This window comes from Cucurbita pepo, chromosome LG09 (genome assembly GCF_002806865.2).
Source record: "Cucurbita pepo subsp. pepo cultivar mu-cu-16 chromosome LG09, ASM280686v2, whole genome shotgun sequence".
Lineage (NCBI taxonomy): Eukaryota > Viridiplantae > Streptophyta > Magnoliopsida > Cucurbitales > Cucurbitaceae > Cucurbita > Cucurbita pepo.
The window spans coordinates 1,808,695-1,831,273 of NC_036646.1; the positions used below are offsets into that span (position 1 = coordinate 1,808,695).

Below are 22,579 nucleotides of genomic sequence, written 5' to 3' on the forward strand. Positions count from 1 at the left end.
TTTGGATTTTCTAATTTTATTTTAAATTTTGATAATGGAAATGAAGCTTGTTTGACTAATAAAATTTTATTGTATTTATGTGGAAATAAATAAATTCTATCACGTCAAAGTAGTCAAGTGTTCAGACGCCCAAAAACAAAATATAATTTAAAAAAAAAAGTCAAATATAAATTGGAGTAAATATAATGACGTAAACAAAAACCCTTCCAAATTTTACGGTAACCTTTGGGAACCAGCAATGCTCCCCTGCTCTTTAAGACGTGCTGGGAAGTGCTTCTGTAAAATAAAATATTTCCCTTCACAAAAAAACAATAATATATATATGTATTTAAGTTTATTCGGTTAAAGTTATCCTAACAGCTAGGTAAGGAGGATGTAAAAGCTGCTAGGGCGGGTAGATATTATTGTCTTTAAGCTATTCCTTATGAACTTTTTCTCAAGGTTTTAAAACGCTAAGGAGAAGTTTTTCATACCCTTATAAAAGATGTTTTGTTTTCCTCTCCGACGATGTGAGATCTCGTCGGGCGGTACGCCAGCAAGGATACTGAGCCCTAAAAGAGGGTGGGTACCAAGCGGTGTATCGTCGAGGACGCTAAGCCCTAAAGGGAAGTGGATTATGAGATCCAACATCGATTGTAGAGAGGAATGAGGGCTAACGAGGACGTTGGGAATCGAAGGAGGGTGGATTGTGAGATCCCACATTGATTGGAAAGAGGAACGAGTGTCAACAAGGACGTTGGGTCTCGAAGGAAGGTGGATTGTGAGATCCCACATCGATTGGAAAGAGGAACGAGGGCTAACGAGGACGTTGGGAATCGAAGAAGGGTGGATTGTGAGATCCTACATCGATTTGAAAGAGGAACAAGTGTCATCGAGGACGTTGGGTCTCGAAGGAAGGTGGATTGTGAGATCCCACATCGATTGGAAAGAGGAACGAGGGCTAACGAGGACGTTGGGAATCGAAGAAGGGTGGATTGTGAGATCCTACATCGATTTGAAAGAGGAACAAGTGTCAGCGAGGACGTTGGGTCTCGAAGGAAGTTGGATTGTGAGATCCCACATTGATTGAAAAGAGGAACGAGTGTCAACGAGGACGTTGGATCTCGAAAGAGGGTGGATTGTGAGATCCCACATTGAATGAAGAAAGGAACAAGTGTCAGCGAAGACGCTGGGCCTCGAAGGGAGATGGATTGTGAGATCCCACATCGGATGGAGAAGAGAACAAAACATTTTTTACAAAGATATGAAAACCTCTTCCTAGCAGACGCGTTTTAAAACTTTGAGCAAAAGCTCAAAAGAGAAAGCACAAAAAGAACAACATTTATCTAACGGTAGACTTGAGAGCTATTTCTATCCCTACTCACCATTTCATTCTCGGTCCTTACAGAACTTCTCATTTAATTTTGCTAGAATCAGGACAATAATTTCCTACAGAGAATACACAAGAATCGAATTTCCAGCCATATAAGGTATAACTTAAACAGCATGGTGTGTAACAACCGAGGGATTTCTGTGGGTTTTGGAAGATAAATTTGAACTTACTTTTCTCCTAACATAGATTAAGCTTGCTTGGAAAGATCATCATTTTTGGCTCGTGGGTATGCCTTTTACACTAAAATAAAGCTTCAGAAGAGAGGGAAAGAGAGAGAGAGATAGAGTAAAAGACCTGGAAAGCAAATCCAAATTTGTTAAGAGGGCACCACCATGAGTGGTGCAGCCTTTGGTTTTGTGGTCGCTTTCAAATTTCTCTCGACGCAAATGAGCATTATTGAATGGCAGCAAATGAGTCATCCAGCAATATATGATTAATAAAGCACATGCCTTGCATCCAAAACAACAGTACACATTATTTATTGAAGCAAACCATCATGAAAGTGACCAAAACTTTCAAATTGACTAATTCTAATAGACTATTGCTTTCCTGTTCCAGATTCCCAGTATCAAAAAAGGATAAACCCCATAGCTCTATTGAAAGTCCTACCCACGTGCTAAAAACGAAACTCGGTCGCTCTAAATTCAATACAAATTTCCTTTTCACTCTAATACCATTTTGAAAATTCAACAGTTGATTCAGAAATGTCCTAATCTGGATGTGGTTAGTTTAAATAAAAGGAATGGTTAGGACCTAACTGAATCATCCATATTTGATGTCCTCTGCCCCTCGCTAGTCAACTAGTATTCAACGCGCTATTTCTGAATTGAACCATGTTTTTAAATTCCTTCACTATTTTTTGGCACCAACATTTTCAGAGAAGCAAAATTTGCTCTTGAAGTTAACCAATAATACAATCAAATTACAATGGAAGAGATTTAACCTGGAATTTGTCACCAAACTGCAACTTTACACAAGCATTCATGAGGTAGCTTGTTCTGCAGCAGCTGCTGCAGCCCTTTTCTTTGCGAAATATTCTTCTGCTCGAGCGAGGTTCTTAGCCACTGATGGCTTGACCCACTTCTTTCGTCCAGGTAATACAGTAAGCGTGCAGCCAGCAGCCTCAAGCTTCTCTTTGGCTGCTGATGAAAAAGCCCGAGCTTTAATATTTAGCTTCACACTCAGCTCCCCATCAGCTAAAATCTGAAGGAAATACAAAGCCCAGCAATTATCAATCAGTTACCATGACTTAGTGAGATTGAATAGTTGACCCAACTAAAGAAGTCCACTTCAATTGGTATATTTTTCGCGAAAAAGCAAATATGAGATAACAGATCCAATCTTCCACCGGGAGAGATTTTGAATAGCTGTCCTGAATTCATGTTGATTGCACATGCCTATTACTAAATGCGAGGTCCCACGTCGGTTGGAGAGGGAAACGAAACATTCCTTATAAGGGTGTGAAAATCTCTCCTTAGTAGACGAGTTTTAAAACTTTGAAGGGAAGCCCGAAAGGAAAAGTCCAAAGAAGACAATATTTGCTAGCAGTGAATTTTTGCAGTTACACTAAACTTGTTGAGGAGATGAAATATAACCAAATTTATCTATTTGAGTCGATCGTCAAAAGAAGAATTAGGCAAAAAATTTAGGATAGTGCACCATAAGGTCCATTTTGATCTTTGCTATCCTCACAATGTAGATACACGTGACATTAGTACCTTTAATGGGAGTTTCCTTTCTCTTCCCGAAGGGTTGATTAAACCCTTCTCCTTCAAAGTTTCCAAGGTGACTTGTTCCCCTTCCTGAAATCCTGCCGCTTCAATGTCTTTCAAATTCACCGGCACATATTTAGGTAACCCAGCATGCATACCTTGAAAGAAAAAACAATTGTTTAGCTCGAATATCATTAGTTGATACAAACGAAACAACGAAAAAGACAAATGTAATACACAACGTATCGTCTTAGAACATTTTTTAGAGAAAAGAAAAGAGTAAGAAATGAGAAGAGAAACACGTAGAGGAAATCACAAAATACGTTCATACATGAGATTCAAGTACCTCTCAACCTGTGATGATAAACTAAACATTCTGACCTAAGGCATAGCTAGTAACAAGGACAAGGCAAGTATACTAGTACTATACAAGACATTATGTTCGGGAGTTTATTTATTGGGTCCATGGATGGTGTATTCCATCTAGACGCTTTCATAAGTACATTTTATTTGCATTTAATCCTATTAGATATTTCGTCATTGTTTCGTGTTAATTGATTATCTATTTCTCTCATTTTCATGATCTGTAACAGCTAAAGTTCACCGCTAGCAAATATTGTCTGCTTTGGCTCATTATGTATCGCCGTCAGCCTCACGGTTTTAAAACGCGACTACTAGGGGTTTCCACACCTTTATAAGGAATGTTTTGTTCCTCTCTCCAATCGATGTGAGATCTCACATAAAATTAACAACCTCTCATGTCTAGTTTGGAGATAAACTCTCTCCCACTTAGTAGAATACTTGAAGAAGCATCATCATAAACCATTACAGCTTCCTAATCACTCAGCCCAAACACTATAATTATGGTGTAACAGGGAGAAGGACGTCCACTTAGAGAGTGAAAGCTTGTCTCCTTGTCCTACACTCCTAAAAATCTTACAGGGCTGAATGTTCTTCGTTCCAGGTTGAAGGAATTACACAATATTACGAGTAGAACAAGTCCAAACAACTAATAGCAAATGGAAGTCCAAACAACTAATAGCAAATAGCAAATGGTCTATAAGCCCACGGCTAGCAAATATTGTCTTTTTTGAGCCTTCCCTTTTGGGTTTCCCCTCAAGGTTTTTAAAATGCGTCTGCTACGAAAAATTTCCACACCCTTCTAAATAATGCTTTGTTCTCCACTCCAAACGATATGGGATCTCACAATCCACCTCCTTCAGGGCCCAGCTTCCTCGCTGGCACTCGTTCCTCTCTCTCCAATCGAAGTAGGCTCTCACAATCCACCCTCCTTCGGGACCCAAGGTCCTCGCTGGCACACCACCCGGTGTCTGGCTCTGATACCATTTGTAACAGTCCAAGCCCACCGTTAGTAGATATTGTCCTCTTTGGGCTTTTCCTTTCGGGCTTCCCCTCAGAGTTTTAAACGCGTATGCTAGGATTTGGTTTCCACACCCTTATAAAGAATACTTTGTTCTCCTCCCCAACTGATGAGGGATCTCACAAAAAGCAGAAATTGTCAAAACAACCTCTAAACACTAAACAGCTTAAAATAAATTTGAACTATCCCTCAATGAATAAACAACAACCTATAGCAGAATTAGCCATTGCAGACGCCTAACAGCCAGATACGTAGAGCTCTACAATTCATACACATAAAGCAACCAGTAGAATGATAAGAATCACAAGGATGGAGATTACCTCCAGCAATTCCTCGAAGTTTAGGGATTCTCCGATAAAGAGGCATTTGTCCACCTTCAAATCCTTTTCTCACACCAGGTCCAGACCTTGATTTCTGTCCTCTCATTCCAAACCCACAGCTACCTCCCTGTCCCGCCGATATACCTCTCCCCTTCCTCTTCGCCTTCTTCCTCGAACCTACCTGTGGTCCAAGATTATCGAGACGGAACCGCACACTCTCACCGGACGAACCAGACAGGGAAGCCGCAGCAGCCTGGCTGCAAACAACCAATCGTTTTCCATCTGCGACCGTGAATTTGAGTCTAGATGAACAAATATTGAACGGATTTGAGTTCAATAGCCTCACATTTCCCTGGAAATGTAATGAATTAGAGTTTCGTGAATGATAAAAGCATCAAATCACTTGAAATTTGAACTGAACTAACATCTGCAATTTTCAATAAAGTAATCAAGAACTACCTTGAAGGAAGTGGTTGAATGAGGAAGAACAGTGGCCGTTCTGGTCAAAGAAATTGAAGATAAGGAAAGAAAAGCAGCCATGGATGAAAGCCAGCGCTTACAGACTCTAACAGTTGTCGTCCCGTTCCCCTCTGTTTGTTCCCAATGTGTCGACACGGGCCTAATGGGCCTTCTTTAATGCCACCACATTTGGGCTTTTTCTCTAATGGGCTTCTTCCTGGATAAATAAAAATTTGGGCCCAAAGAGCTTCAGTAATGAGGCCGGCCCAGAGTTCCGTCGGCAGGCAGCACCGACTCACATAGCCGTTGATACGTACGGTTTACCAAATCAACTGAATTTTGAAATTTTGAATTTTGACTTTAAAAAAAAACGACTAATATCTAACCCCTTTCATAATCTCTTTTTAAAAAAATATATATTTTAATTATTTAAATTTGAATAAATATTTTTATAAAAAATAAAAATTTATTTTAATTTTTTCCCCGTCAACGGTTCCAAAAACTCGAACAAAAGCAGTCAAGCCGACTGTGATGGTCAAAAGAAAAATGTGGAGTAATCAGTAGGATTAAATGGTCGGTGGGAAAAAAATTATAAAATGCATAATTAATCTCTCTAAAATTCCCATTGGGTTATTTAATTTTTAATATTTTTTTAAAAAATAATTATTTGGGGTGGGATTATTTTTCAAAGTATTAAAGAATTTATTGAATAGTAATAAAAAAGAAATGATTAATTATCATAAGTTATGAGTGTAAATATATTTAAAATGATGTTTTTTTTCTTTTTTTTTTATTAAAAAAAAAAGCAGAAAAAGGAAAAAGTGTCGGACAGTTTTTTTCATGCAAAATAATAATAATAAATAAATGAAAATCATTGTGCGTGAAATAAAAGTTGGTCTGAAAGTAAGAGTTGAATTGTGGAAGCTGACTTTATAATTTTTTCCAATTTTAAAAATAATTTCCTCTCTAAAAGGAATGCCGTCTTTTACTAATTCCACACTTCGCGGAGGTTTTTTTTTAAAGAAAAATAATATTTTTCACTTTTTAAGGTTAATTATATATATATATATATATATACTTACGTCATTTTGTGAGGTCTCATATCAGTTGGAGGGAGAAATGAAACATTCTTTATAAGGCGTGTAAATCTCTCTCTAATAGATATGTTTTAAAATTGTGAAGTTGATGGTGATATGTAACATGTCAAGATGGACAATATTGGTTAGTGGTGGGTTTTGGGTATTTCAAATGGTATTAGAGTCTGACATCGGGCGGTGGGCTAGTGAGAACATTAACCCCAAGGAGGGTTGATTGTGAAATCCCACATCGGTTGGAGAGGGGAACGAAACATTTCTTATAAGGGTGTGGAAATCTCTCTCTAGTAGATACGTTTTAAAATTGTAAGGTTGATGGCGATATGTAACAGGCCAAAGTGGACAATATTTGTTAGTGGTGGGTTTGGGGTTATTATAAATGATATAGAGTCTAACACCGAGGGTTGTGCCAGTGAGAACGCTAACCGCAAGGAGGGTGGATTGTGAGATCCCACATCGGTTGGAGAGGGGAACGAAACATTCCTTATAAGGGTGTGGAAATCTATCTCTAGTAGATAAGTTTTAAAATTGTGAGGTTGACGATGATATGTAACAGACTAAAGCGGACAATATTTAATGGGTTTGGGGTATTACAAATGATATCAAAGTCTGACACCGGACGGTGTGCTAGTGAGAACGCTAACCCCAAGGAGGGTCGATTGTGAGATCCCACATCGGTTGGAGAGGAGAACGAAACATTACTTATGAGAGTGTGGAAATATCTCTCTAATAGATGTGTTTTAAAACTTAAGCGGAAGCCCTAAAAGAGAAAGTCCAAAATTGACAAACCCATCCTATTTTCCTTAGTTAGTCGAGTTGGGACTATTATTCTCATTAATCCTCAATAAAAAATTTAATGCAAAAATTTAAATTTATTTTAAATTAATTAATTAATTTTTTAAAAATTTTAAGGGACAAAAACAAATTCCTTTATTTTTAATTTTTAATTTTTTATTATTTTTCCGACATCGCCACAGACTAAATGCAAGTTACCGTCGGTTAGGTAACTGAAAAGGACACTAATTGTTTTTTTTCGTTACCCTTAAAAAGAGGAAATTTAATTTTTATCTTTTTTTATTTATTTATTTAAAAACTATTTTTATGGTTCATTGTCGGTTCTCTACAATTTCATGTTTTATTATTTTTTTTTGTCGGAAGAAACTTTTAAAATAACCTGTTACTTTTTTCAACGCTAATAATTTAAATTTTCCATCCTTTTATTTGAATTTATAATAAATAATCAACAATTTATCAGCTTAGGTTTTTCCCGACGTAAGTTGCCTCAAAGTGTTCGTGACAATAATTTTTTCCGACGTTAGTTTCATCAGCTTAGGTTTTTCCCGATGATTTTATTAGTTTTTCGAATTCACTGTTGCATTTGAAAAATCCTAGAATTATCGTATGTAGTAATCATTAATATTTCTAGAAAAAAAATGAATAATTAAATCAAAATATTTTCAACTGAAACTCATCATTATATTTATAAATTATATTCACAATTCAAACCTTAAAAACGCTTTTTTAAATATGGTCTTAGTTCAAACACGAAGAAGATGATGATGAGGTGGACGATGAGGTGGACGGATTTCAAAATTTCGACCCGTTTGGTCTATTTTCTTCTTCATTGGTTCTTTACTTTTACTTTGGAGCTTTGACCATTTTGAAATTCAATAAAATTGTCAAAAAAAGAAGGTGCTAAAATTGTCAATGAGACAGTCAAAGGTTGAATTTCAATTTTCAAACTGAAATTTTCATATGCATGCTTTTTATTTCTTCTTTTTTCTCGAGATATTCCAAAGTTTAAGGCATTGAATTCGTGAACCGAATTTCAAAAGTCACGACATAACACATGACGAGTCTTATGTGATTCATGATCGTAATGAATACGATAGAAAATCTAAAAACAAAATTTATAAAGACTTTGCTTTTAAAACAAACGATCATTAGACGCTCCATTATTTGATAGCTTATAAATCATTTGAATTAGGTTATAGAATAGCTCATTGGATCAACCGTTCATAACAATGACGTACGATATTCAAACATGATTTGTGGCATGTTCATTTATCTATCATTTTGTTTTGAAATGACATGTACGTAGCCTCCATTATCGAAGCTGGCTAGCAGTGGACCATCAGCTAACCTAACCCTGATTCGCTCCTGAACCTCCTCGGTAAAGCAGCTCAGTTGATAGGCAAAAGGGGTCGATCGATCTTTCATTTTAGGTTCTTGCAGCTGAACATGTTCGGGATATCAACCTGTAAGTCATAGAATTTGTAAAGAAAATAGAAAAGGAAGGTGAAGGGGGACAAGGAGATGTGGTATTATGGTTAGTGTATTTTGTAATAAGAATGAAGGTGGTGCTCTATCTTTTTGATTGTTCCCTTGAATAGAAGCATTACATAAGTGCATTAGTTGCTGAGGTTGGCTCAATTCAGACATTCAAAAGGAGGTGGGGTCTCTAATATGTATACTCCAATTATTACACCCTTTTTCTTTACCCTACATATCTACTCCATCTCGAAGTCGTCTTCTATTTCATTCCTATACCTCGTTTATGTCCAAATTAAAGATATACAGGATCGGATTGGATTGGAGAAGTCTTTTGAACCGGCCCGAAATTGGTGATCCAAATAACCCGAATAAAGTTCACAACCCAACTCAGAAGCTATAATGTATCATTAACATCAGTTACAAATGTCAAATATTTTTAATCTTCGTAATAATCTTGAAAGTAGGGTAGGTAACCCTATTTTAAGGTTGGTCGAGACCCAACTGAAAAAATGTCAACTTGTGAATAGACATTTTCCGAAAATTCAACCCAACCCAAATCGGGGAAAAAAAAACATTGGGTAGTCTTGGGTAGTCTAGGTTAGACGAGTTCTCATGTGAGATCTCACATCAGTTGGAGAGGGGAACAAAACATTTTTTATAAGAGTGTAGAAACCTCTCCCTAGTATACACATTTTAATATCGTGAGACTGACAATAATACGTAACGGGTTAAAGCAGACAATATCTACCAAGCGGTGTGCTAGCGAGGACGCTGAGGCTTGAAGGGAGAGGGAAACGAGTATCAGCGAGGATGCTCGGCTCTAAAAGGGGGTGATTGGAGAGGAGAACGAAGAATTCTTTATAAGGGTGTGGAGACCTCTCCCTAACAGACGCATTTGAAAACCGTGATGCTGATGATAATACATAACGAGCGTGATCGAGACGAGAACGTCTCGAGTCTATGGCACTACACAACGGACTAAAGCAGACAATATCATAACTAGACATCAAGCGGTGTGTTAGCAAGGACGCTGAGCCCTGAAATGGGGTGGATTGTGACATCCCACATCAATTGGAGAGGGGAAGAGTGTCGATGCTCGGCCCCAAAAGGGGGTGATTGGAGAGGAGAACGAAGAATTCCTTATAAGGGTGTGGAGACCTCTCCCTAACAGACGCATTTTAAAACCGTGATGCTGATGATGATACATAACGAGCGTGATCGAGACGAGAACGTCTCGAGTCTATGACACTACACAACGGACTAAAGTAAACAATATCAGAGCTAGGCACCAAGCGGTGTGTTAGCGAGGACGCTGAGCCCTGAAAGGGGGTGGATTGTGAGATCCCACATCGATTGGAGAGGGGAAGAGTGTCGATGCTCGGCCCCAAAAGGGGGTGATTGGAGAGGAGAACGAAAAATTCTTTATAAGGGTATGGAGATCTCTTCCTAACAAACGTGATACTGATGATGATACGTAGCGAGCATGATCGAGACGAGAACGGCTCGAGTTCTATGGGTGATGAGAATGGAAGGCCCCATGCCCACAACGGTTGCCGCCACAAGTGGGCATCACATGGAGACAACTTCCCAAACATAGCTTCCCTTCTTCCATTATTCATGCTTCATTTTCATCCACTCTCTCCGACATTCACTCTCTTTTCTCTCTATTCTTTTCCCATTATTAATTATCATTACTTTTCTTTTTCCTTTCTAATCCCCATAACACACTTTCCTTTCCCCTTTCCTTTTTCTCTTTTTAACATCAAACTTATTGCCTTGTCTCCTCTCCTATACAATACAAACAAAATATTTTTCTCATTCGTCCACGTAAAATGACCAAAATACCCCTACTATACTCCAACGCTGCTAAATTGAATGTATCGTAAATAAAAAAAGTTTAAAAATGAAGAAATTATAAACCCGAAAGTAAAATTTTAACTTTTCAGGTCTCAATCGGACTGTTTTCTTCTTTTTTCCATTAAGCTTTTGACTAACGGTTGAAAATGATGGAGTTTGAATCAGCTCATCCCGAACTTAAAAATATATATATAAATATTAAAGAGAAATTAACGTGTCATAATTGTTAGGGTTGATAATAATTATTTTATTTCTACATGGTTATAATACATCATTATTATAAATAGTATTTTATTGATGTAATGCATAATTACAATAGCAATTTATGTTAATTAAAATTAATTAAGCTAAATAAGTAATTTATTTTACGATTTACAAAAATTACGAAAAATAAATAATTTTTAGTTTAACCAAACTCTTGAAATAATTATAAAAATAATAAATAAATAAATAATTTATTTTACGATTTACAAAAATTCTTGAAACAATACAAAAATAAATAAATAAATAAAATTATTAAAAAGAATTTGATTGAGTGTGGTTGCAATAATTAAAAGTGAATTAAATATTATACTTTTTAGTTTGACGGATAAATATAATTTTTTATTATCCGTATAATTTGATTTTGGCTTTAATTACTGCTCATTGTTAAAAAATAATCTCATTAATTATTTATTTATTTATTTATTTATTTTGGAGGAAATGATTTAAAAAATTGCAAAAGAAAAGGAATGATGTTCCCAAGATGACGAGGCTTAATCATTAATTTATGCTAAAAAAAAACATAAGTAAATTTAAATATAGTTTTGTCCATTTTACGAGTGGGTCTGGACTTACAAGAGATTTCACAATCCACCTCTTTAAGAGCCTAACGTTTTTGCTGTTACATCATATGTTTGGTTCTGATATCATTTATAACAGTTCAAGCATACTGTTAGCAAATATTAAATCTTACATGTTATTATTGTTGACGTGAAATAAAAAAATAATAGAAAATGGGAGCGAGGGTAAATACCGAGAAAGTCACGGGTGTAGGAGTAAAATACATTTATATTTCTATTTTAGTCAATAAAAACAAAGATTAAATTAATTAAATTGGAATATTAAATTAAATTAAAAAAAAAAAATGGTGGGCCACAATATAAAATTTATAAATGTATCCGCCCGTTCATAATTTGTATTTGAAAAACACAGAGAAAACAGAGAAATGACACTGCCTTCTTCTTCTTCTTCTTATTGTTCTTTTTCTTCTAGAATCTCCTTTTTAAAATCGCCGTTGATTCCTCGCCGCCGCGAACGGCGGTTCGTGAACGCCATTGCGGCGGCAGCAGCCACCACCACCGGCGGGAAGGAGAAGATGCTAGTGATATTAGGCGCCACCGGGTGCGGCAAATCCGGATTATCCGTCCGATTAGGCACTCATTTCCCAGCCGAAATCATAAACTCCGACAAAATGCAAGTTTACAACGGCTTAGACATTACAACAAACAAGATTCCATTACACGAACGACATGACGTCCCACATCATATTCTCGGCGACATAGATTCCGACAAAGGGGAATTCACTTCACTCGATTTCAGAATCCGAGCCGACAATGTCGTTTCCGACATCGCTTCTAGAAGCAAACTCCCGATTCTTGTCGGTGGGTCAAATTCCTTTATCCACGCAATGTTGGTAACCCATTTCAATCCAAACGACGACGTATTCAACGCTACTATCCCCCGATTAATCTCCTCTGATTTACGTTACCGGTGCTGTTTCCTCTGGCTTGACGTGGCGTTTCCGATATTGGCAGAGTATTTATCAATCCGAGTTGATGAAATGCTCCAACTCGGGATGTTTGAGGAATTAGCCGAGTTTTATGATCCAACTACGGCGGAAACGGCGTCGTATAGTGGGATTAGAAAAGCAATTGGAGTTCCTGAGTTTGATAAGTACTTTAAAAAATACCCACCGGCGAGGAATAACAAGATTCATAAATCGGCGTTTGATGACGCCGTTAATGAAATCAAATTGAACACGCACGTGCTGGCGAAGAGGCAGATTGGGAAGATTTTGAAACTGAAACAGGCGGGTTGGGATATAAACGTGTTGAATGCGACGGCGGCGTTTAGGGCGGCGGTTCAACCGGGGAACAGGATGAACCGGGAGGAGATATGGAAGAACCAGATTTGGGAACCCAGTTTGAGGATTGTAAACCGCTTCTTGGAGGAGTAGCCTCCGCCGCCGCCACCGCGACCACCGCCACCGCCGCCGCCGGTTCTGGTTTTTGGGTCATTTTTTGTTGATTTTAATTAAACAAATATACAGTATTCAACATAGCAAAATTTGTTTCATTTTTTTTTTAATCTCTCTTGAATTACTGTAATGTTCAAGTAAATTACATAAATAATGTGATTCTGTTTATTTTTATTTATTTTTTATTTTTCAATTTCATATCTTTTTAAAAAAATATATAAGCATAATTGAAGATCTAATTCCATTCTATCATTCTGTCATGGAATATTATGAAAGTCAATACTCAACCCCCCCTTGGCGGCTGAATGTTAGCCACTAATGTTGATTTTTAATAGAGATGCCAACGGCTCGATCGGGGTCGAGGAGATCTTCTCCCTCTCCGTCCCTGCCCCCATGGAGAATTTGCAAGTATTGAGTTCCTCTACCTCTGAAGACGAAAAATATAATTCTGTCCCGAATCCTATTTAACTGATGGAAAGAAATCTCGCTCTAAATTTAAATGATATCTCTTTATTTGTCATGATACGAGAAGCTTATGATAGTAGAACATTGAATTCCATATCGATTAGCATCTCTAAGACTATTCTACTAACAACATCATATCAACCAAGCACATGGGTAAGACAAGCTATAATTAATTTGAAACTATGATAATTTTGGTCTAAAATAAATCAATTAATCTCAAGTTGAGTTGATGGGTTATCACGATAATCAAATTTGTCAAACTGTTCAAGCTTTGAGTCGAGTGATGATTTAACGATCTTCGATACCTTCTGAAAGATCCCACATCGGTGTGAAAATCTCTCTCTAGTAGACATGTTTTAAAAACCCTAAGGGAAAACCCAGAAGAAAAAACCCGAAAAAAAGACAATATTTGCTAGTGGTGGGCTTGGACGGTTATACTTTCCTTGTTATTTCCAAAAATTTGACTACGTATAGAAGTAGAACTAAAACAAACAACTAAATTAGGTACGAAATTTCAAAAAAAGATAAGCGAAAATGGAAAGATTTTTCTTGGGTTGGGTAAATGTCATCCAAATGGGGACCAAACCATTTGATCTAAAATTAAAGACAAAGCTTAAGGTTGTATAGTTTTCTTATACAAACATGTTTTTGAAATGGACATTTCATCTACAAATTATTTGGGTGTTAATTTTATCATATGCTTAGAATTTAATGTTGTAGCTCACCATAAGATATTCATCGTACAACACAACATGGAAATAATCTTAAAATTATTGTCTTGTCGGTCCACTTAGTTTGTCCATTTCCATTCAAGTTCTTGAACAAACCCAATATCTAGATTTCATGGTTTTAATCATATAAATGCATTATTATTATTATTGTTGTTGTTCTTATGAGAAAATGTGTTTGTTTGAATCATGCGCATGTTTTCAATTCCCAATAGAAAACAAAGTGAGAGTATGTTGGTTAGCCCATAGTTTTTATAAACCCTAGTTTGAGTGGCCTAGGGTTTAGAAGCCTATATTATAATGTTTCTAACACAATTCATGTATTTAAATGTGTGGCTCCATGATTATGATTAATACTAAGTGTGACTTGAAAGATAGGTTTCGAGTGTATGATTGAGTTCATGTATAGTTCGAGAGATTGGCTTAGTTTGTAGCATGTGTCATAGCCGTCGAGTTAAGCGAGTAATAAACAAATACATGCATAAAAAGCTGACTGTTTAATTAAGTATGACTCAACTAGTCAAGTTATGTATATTGACTAAGAAGTTAACGCTTCTAATGTGTTATTATCTTGTAATCGATAGATATTGATCCATAAAAGAGAGATTCAAGTGAGTTAACGATGTAACGCTCCATACCCAGAATTCGGATTTGACATTTAATTACCCTAATATTCTCTGCGATACAGGGTCACGTTATTTACTTCTTACCTCTTAAAGATGTAACCGTCCGAGCCCACATAGAGTTTTCCCTTATGAGCTTCCCCTCAAGATTTTAAAACGTGTCTGTTTGGGAGAAGTTTCTACACCCTTATAAGAAATGTTTTGTTTTCCTCTTCAATCGATCTAAGGTCTCACAATTCACCCCCTTGAAAACCCAGCGTCCTCGTTGGCACACTACCCGATGTCTGGCTCTGATACCATTTGTAACCGTTCAAACCTACCGCTAGTAGATATTGTCCTTTTTAGGCTTTCCCTTCTGGGTTTCCCCTCAAGATTTTGAAACGAGTATGTTAGGGAAAAGTTTTCACACCCTTATAAAAAAATGTTTCGTTTCTCTCTTCAATCGATATGGGATCTCACAATTCACCCCCCTTGAAAACCCAGCGTCCTCGCTGGCACACCTCCCGGTATCTAGCTCTGATATCAATTGTAACAGTTCAAGCACACCACTAGCAAATATTGTCCTCTTTAAACTTTCGCTCCTCTCTCCAACCAATGTGAGATCTAACAAAAAAAAAAAAAAAAAAAAAAAAAAAAAAAAAAAAAAAAANCCCTACGGATCAAATCAACAAGGGTTTTTTCAGCATGTTCTAAATAAAACATACTTAATTTTGAAGTTCTTACGAGTACTGTTCTAAATTTTTCTTAATTATCCTATTTTCAAAATCATTCTATCTTTAAAATCGCTCTCATCCCGACGCAGTTTTTATTGTTTTACAACGGAAGTCAAAACAACATACGATAATCATGATAATAATGTAATATAGAATTATAGATTAAGGCATGGGGAATGATGATTTTGTAGTGAGTCAGCTGAAAGTGTTGAACACAGAAAGGAAGCAAGTGACAGAGAAGACAGCAGAGCAGAGCAGAGCAGCGCAGCGCAGAGCAGAGCAGCGGCAGCGCAGGAAATGAAAAGGCAACAAGAACTGGGATTGTGCATACGCATGTCTTCGTAAAAAGGGAAAAAAGAAAAAAAAACAATGAGGAAGCGGCAGAAGTGGACATGCCCCTGCTGTCGGCGAATGTGTTCTTCTTCCTCCTCCTCCTCCTCGGCGCCATTAAAAATTCAGCCCAAAAAGTTGAGTGAACCTTAAGGGATGCGCGCAGCAACTCAACTGCTCAGTGCGCGTGCGTGCGTGCGTGCGTGCGTGCGCGCGCCTTGCTTCCTCTGTGCATGCGCATCAAACTATTAAATAAAAACTTGGACACTTTATTTCTGGGGGTTTTCATTATTTTATTGTGTGTTTCTATGCCAGTGGCCGGCAGCCGGCGGGGTGTGTGCTGCTGCTGCTGCTGCTGTATTGGGTTCTGCACTTTGCCTGTTGTGTACGAAATTGGGTTAGCTATTGCTATTATATCTCATTCACCTCTTGTTTATTGTCTACTTGGTGTTCTTTAGTTTTTTATTGCCTGAAATGTAAGTGGGTTGGGCCATTTTCTTTTGGAGCTTGTGTACTTGGCCCTAGTTCTTGTGGACCATATACCAAATCGGTATCAGGTTGGTGGGTCTTACTTATAAATCCATATCGTTCTCTCAATTAGTCGATGTGGGACTTTCTCTTGATAACAATCCTCCCGTCGAACAAAGAATACGATAGAGCCTCTCCTGAGGTCTATGAAGCCCTCGAACAACCTCCTCTTAATTGAGGTTTGACTCCTTTCTTTGGAGCCCTCAAACAAAAAATACCCTATATTCGACACTTGAGTCACTTATGACGACACCTTCGAGGCTATCCTTCCCTGAGATGAGCCCTCGAATATGTCATTCTCTTAATTAGCTAACAAAGTACACATAGAGCATCATTTGAGCCCTATAGAACCCTTGAAGAGTATGATAATTGTAAGTTTGAGAGACTTGACAAATGCACCAGAATTATCTGTCTTTATTCATAGCTTCCAATGCCTAGAAATACATCAAATTATAGAAAAAATGGAAATACAGGACACGACTCGACTAGCGAGAATATGTCTTTATTGAAATAATCTAAAACTACTCAACAGAGTCTCCCCTTAGTTGAGGCTTAACTGGTTTTTCCAGAGCCCTCGAACAAAATACATTACTTGTTCAACAGTTGAGTCACTTTTGACTATACCTTCGAGGCTAGCCTTCCTTGAGGACTATGGAGCCGTTAAACAACCTCTCTTTAATTGAGACTCGACTCATTTCTTTAGATCCCTCGAATAAACTACACCCTTTGTTCGACACTTAAATCACTGTTGACTACACCTTTGAAGATTCTAATTTATTTGTTTGACATTTGAGTATTCAACTGACATGCCTAAGTTAAGACATGACTCTGATACTATGATAGAACCACGAACCTCCACAATCGTATGATATTATCCACTTTGAACATCAACTCTCATGACCAAAACTCTTAAAAGTCAAATCCGTCTCAAAGATTTTATTTTATTTTATAGAAAATATGAATTGACATTTGAACCATATTTTAGTAACAAAAAAAATTATAAAATTTAAGTCAAATATTTCTTTTAAAAAAACAATGGGTGGTCTATTACGAAAATTATATAAAGTCAACAATTTTATTATTTTGTCTTTATATAAAAGTCAACCAAATTCGTATTTGACCAATATTTATTTATTTGAAAAGTGACCCCAAACAATTATTTATTTACATGCAAGTCCATCCAATTTTGGACTTTTCCTCAAATGAAGCTGCCACTCAATTTAAGAACCCTAAATATAAATAATAAAAAAATAGTTTAAATTAAATGAATATTATTTTGCATGGCTGCAAACAACTAATAATATTATATATTCTTCTAAAACGACTGCGTATCACAAATTTAAAATTAAAAAAAATTAAAAAAATTAAAAAAAAACCGTCAAAAAGTAAAATTCAATACAACATTGAACAATCAGACCGTTGTTTTATTAAATTATATGAATGTTCGAGGAAGGCTTAGATTTGGGTGTTTTTAATATTATAAAAATGTTGAAATAATAATGTATTAAGAAATGCGATCATATTATAAAAACATTATATTATGAAATTTCCGAGCATATACTATAATGTTGTGAAGCTAAATATGGTCAATAAAGTACAGTGTTAATGTTTTTATTTTATGCAAACCCCACTTGAAATTTTGTATAATAAATAATTAATAATAATGGATAATGGATAATTTTAATTTGACTTTCTGCCGCCTCCGCCGTCGTCTGTCAACGGGGAGTCTCTGAAACTGTTCCTCCGATGTTTCAAATGGTAACCCCACGTTCATGTCTTACTGTCTTGCTCTTCTGTCCTTTTGTTCTTGTCATTTGGGGCTACTTGGATTTATAATATTAAGTTTGAAAATTCTTACGTTGAAGGCGATAACTTTGGTGGGTAATTTTGTTTATTTTAATTTAAAGTTTCGTAATATATTTATTTAACCGCAAATGGACTAGAGGTATGCACGAGTTAGGTTAGGTTGGCTGGATTGGTGTCCCGAATGACTCGAATAGAGCTCACAACTCAACCCAACCTAACTCAACACTTTATTTTTGATTTAGGTTGGATGGGTTATCGGACTGTTCTTTTTTTAAAATTAACTTACAAAATCATACAAACGTCAAATATTCTTAATTTTTATAATAATCTTAAAAAGATGGTAGAGTAGGATTGGATGGTAACCCTAATTTCGGGTTGGTAGGTTGACCCAACAAAAAAACGTTAACCGGCGAACAAAATCGAAATTTTTTAACTTAACTCAGAGGGTTGGGTAATCTAGGTTGATCGAATTCTCGAGTCATTTAAACACTCTTAAAATGGTGGTTCCACGAACAAAGGTGATTACATACGTGACCTATTTGATAATCATTTTCATTTTTTTTTTTAATGGATGGTTTTCAATTTTTATTTTTTTATTTTTTTATTTTTTTGGTAAGAATTGAATTCAAAGTCAAATTTCAAAAATAAAACTTATGTGTTTTAATGTCATTTAACAACCTTCTTAGTACGACAAAAAATACTAAATAACTATATGGGAAATGATAAACTTTTTAATTAAAATAAAGTATATAATATCAAATAGGGTTGGTTCCAATGTCTCAACTTGACTATTGTATATAGTTACGGAAGGTATGATATCACGAAAGTATTATGTGTATCATTTCATTCTTCCATAATTTTTAATGTGGGACCTCATATATGTTGTATGTCACTCGAACATGGATAAATTATCTAATATCTTATGTATAGATGCGGACACTACAGTTTTCAATAGCGTGAGCATGAGCTATCCCCATAGTTAGACCTAAGGGTACGTTAAGGAGCTCACCTAGTATATTTATGGGCACATGCACGAATTATACGTAGAGAAGTACTGTGCATCCAACCCTACCTGAAAATAAAAATAGAGTTCAAAGAATCACCATAAGAAGTATGTTTCACCGGTCATGAAACATATTTCATGTAGCTGTATTTTTCAATCTCAACAGTGTGGTCACTTATTGAGTATTTTTAATAGTTTTTCATTAAGGATTTCTTATTTGTTATCTGGGTCGATCCCAAAGGCATAATATCTCAAAACGAGGAGGCCATAGAGAAACTCTTTTATATTCATTTCTTTCAAATTTCATGAAGAACCCCATTCGAGATCTCCCTCGTTACAAACAAAAAAAGTGGGGTTACACCCCTGTTGTACATTCCCTTCGTTCTAGAAACCCCGGTTGTTATTTTAACTTTATTCATAGAGGAACCGAACTTTTGACGAGCCAACCCTTTTTTTCGGGACAAAGAACTCATAGTATCTTTCTAGATCTGGCAAAAGCGAAAGACCTTGTGAGATCCCACATACGTTGGAAAGGGGAACAAAGCATTCCTTATAAGAACATGGAAACCTCTCCCTAGTAGACACGTTTTAAAATCATGAGACTGACAGCGATACGTAGCAGGCTAAAACAGAAGACCTCCTAACGAAATTCAAATGAGGGCAGACCTAACCGCTTCGCCCTTTACAAAAAGTGTCGATTTTGAAAGTTCAATAAATTAAATAGACATCAATCCCAAACCCTAAGTAACCCGAAAGCGTATTCATCGAAAACAAAAAACAATTATTATTACCATAGAAAAAAAGTAATGAATTACACAAACAATTGTCAAACCCACCATTAGAATACCTTAAAATTAAATTAAACACAAAGGTTTCACATGTGACATAAGAATCCCAACTCAAAATCGTAAATCAAATTACCATAAGTCAACCTATCCCCAAGAGACGATCAAATGCATTAAAACCGTTAAATTAAAGAAGAAAAAGACAAAGGAATTAAATACAACACATCGAATCCAAAAAAAACAAAACGTGGATTTCAAAGAGCAAACAGAAACCACGCATAAACCTATTTCCGCACACGAACAAACTGAAACCACACATAAACAATACAACCTCTGACGTTTATACATCTCCGAATCAGAAATTTAATCGGCAAGATCACAGGCATCGTTTGCAAACAAAAATCATCATTATTCGTGCAGCAAAGCATCCAGATCATTCAATTATCACAATTGATGCAAAGAAAACACGAAATTAAGGAAAATAGTACCAGGAGTTGATTTGAGGCGAAGTGTTGGCGTAGTATCTAAGCGGAGAACGGCATTTGTGTGTAGGATCGGGCCTGTGAACGGAATGGCGACGAGAGAAGTGAGAAAGAAGGAAGNAATGTTCATTAATTTGTGAAATGTTTATGAGAATTCAATTCATTCTTTGGGCCATATGGGTTTTTTTTTTTTTTTTTTTTTTTTTTTTTTTTTTTTTTTTTTNGTTGGGTATTTTTTAAAAAAATATAAATTTATTGGCTATTTGATGGAGATGGGCTGACTCATAATGATTAATTTATTGTGTTTTTTAGGGATAAAGTTTAAAAGTCAACGTTTGTAAATTATATTATAATTTAAACTTCCTCTATGATTAAATAAAATTTAATTTCGTTTTTGATGAAATATTATTTAACACCACTAGTTCTTAAAAAAATTAATTATTTTGGTTATTTATCATGATTATTATATGTTTGTTAATGATAAAAGGGTTAGAGTTTGATCGATTGTTCCACGATTCAACAATGAACGCTAGTTTAGAATTTTCTCTAAATAGGATTTAAGCTCACGATCAATTAATTAATAGCCGACCGTTCTATCATTACCCTACTGAAGAACAATAGACTTAAGGTAGTCTACTCTCGTTCTTTGTATTAGACGAACACGACTCTCTACAATGATATGATATTGTCCATAAAGAGCATTTTTTGTTTATAAACCCATGATCATTCCCTAAATCATCTAACACCTCCCCTCGAACAAAGTACACCTTCCCTTAATCGAGCCTCGACCCCTTTGGAGTCTTAGTCATTTCTTACTGCCTTCGAGGGGGCTTGACTCCTTTTCGTTTGGAGTTCTTTGTTCGATATCTGAGGATTTACCAATCTATTGGCACGACTAAGTTTAGGGCACGACTCTGATACCATGTTAGATGAACACGACTCTCCACAATGGTATGATATCGTCCACTTTGAGCATAAGCTCTCGTGACTTTGCTTCGGGCTTCCCTAAAAGCCCTCATACCAATGGCGAAAGTATTCTTTGTTTATAAACTCATGATCATTCTCTAAATTAGCCGATGTGGAACTTTCATCATCCAACACTTTGGACCAACTTCTGACCGAACAGAGTAATAAAAGAGGCATAAAAGAGCAAGCCATCGTAGAACTAGACGCGTGAAAACTGCACCAAATCCATGGAACACACACTCGTCAAAGTATAACTGAACAATTCACCTATCACGTCAAGATGACAACTTTTCTGCCGGACCACACTCGTCGACCTCCGATCAGGCTAGAGTTTGGGTCAAAATGAAAAACCCATAGCCAAGACATTTTTAGCATTTATTTGACTTTTTTTTTAATTCATGGTCCATTATTTTACTTTTCGAAAATAAATAAATAAATAAATAAATAAACCTTCCGGATATATCTAATTTCCACGATCAAAGCTTCCACAAAAGTGATTGAATGTCGGTGTTCGGCGCCGACATGACGCTGTCTGCTTTGCTCATGCTTACGTCATGCATACGTTTCATTAAAATTCAAAAAATTAATTTAAATACTTAAAAAAGTATATAAACTAAAATAAAATAAAATTTTACTCCGTGGGTTTATCAAGATACAGGCCCAATCATTTTGGGCCTGCTGAATGGAAGCCCAAATAGTTATTATCCCATTAATGGGCCTATTAATTGAGGCCCATAATTGTCAACTAATATAACAGCTCTGGTAAATTTAATAATTGATGTGATATTTTGACCAACAAATTTATTTGAATATCACAAATAAATTTCCTCTTTTATTTATTTATTTTTAATTTAAGTTCGTTTATAGTATTTGTTGACTCAATTAGTCCCATTAATTATTAACCACAATATGTTTATATTTTATTAGATTTATAATTATTGTACATAATCCTCTAATTTAATCTATTACCGTTCCGTATCGCCATCAGCCTCACGGGTTTTCCAGGGAGAGGTTTCCACAAGTATACAAGGAATGATTTGTCTCCTTTTCAACCCATGTGAGATATTGTCTGCTTTAGCCCATTACGTCATTGCTGGCACATAGCTCCTTTCAAACCCAGTAGATATTGTCTGCTTTAGCCCGTTACGTATCGGCGTCAGCCTCACAATTTTAAAACGTGTCTGTTAGGGAGAGATTTCCACTCTTATCAAAAATATTTCGTTCCTCTCTCCCACTTACATGGGATCCGACAAAAATACAGTCTTATCTAGTTCATTCGTGTGTATTTATTTTATTATATAATTAAATTACATAATTAATGCTAATCACCACAATTAGACAAATCATGTGCTTCATACCAACCACTTTAGATTCCACTTAATTTTATTCCAACCAACAATATCCAGGTCGACATGTCGGACAACAGACATATTTAAATTTTT

The 22,579-nt window shown here is 36.1% G+C and overlaps 2 protein-coding genes across 5 annotated transcripts; one reads left to right on the forward strand and one right to left on the reverse strand.

Moving 5' to 3' along the window:
• Positions 1–74: 74 nt before the first annotated feature.
• Positions 75–5,382, reverse strand: LOC111801323 (50S ribosomal protein L15, chloroplastic-like). 4 transcript variants are annotated; one of them, XR_002816122.1, is made up of 6 exons: positions 5,245–5,382; positions 4,786–5,137; positions 3,091–3,242; positions 2,316–2,575; positions 1,667–1,821; positions 75–276 (listed from the first exon to the last, which is right to left on the reverse strand). XR_002816122.1 is itself a non-coding variant. In XM_023685274.1 (5 exons), the coding sequence occupies exons 1-4, from the start codon at positions 5,323–5,325 to the stop codon at positions 2,354–2,356; spliced, it is 807 nt and encodes a 268-aa protein (XP_023541042.1). In that variant the 5' UTR covers positions 5,326–5,382; the 3' UTR covers positions 1,382–1,821; positions 2,316–2,353. The 4 variants fall into 4 exon arrangements, 2 of the variants coding, with proteins under 2 accessions (XP_023541042.1, XP_023541041.1); XR_002816123.1 differs by having other exon boundaries at positions 75–296; XM_023685274.1 differs by lacking the exon at positions 75–276 and having other exon boundaries at positions 1,382–1,821.
• Positions 5,383–9,035: 3,653 nt separating this feature from the next.
• Positions 9,036–12,687, forward strand: LOC111802018 (adenylate isopentenyltransferase-like). Its single transcript, XM_023686276.1, has 2 exons — positions 9,036–9,180; positions 11,816–12,687. Exons 1-2 carry the CDS (start codon positions 9,036–9,038, stop codon positions 12,685–12,687), a joined length of 1,017 nt encoding a protein of 338 aa, XP_023542044.1.
• The last annotated feature ends 9,892 nt before the right edge of the window (positions 12,688–22,579 follow it).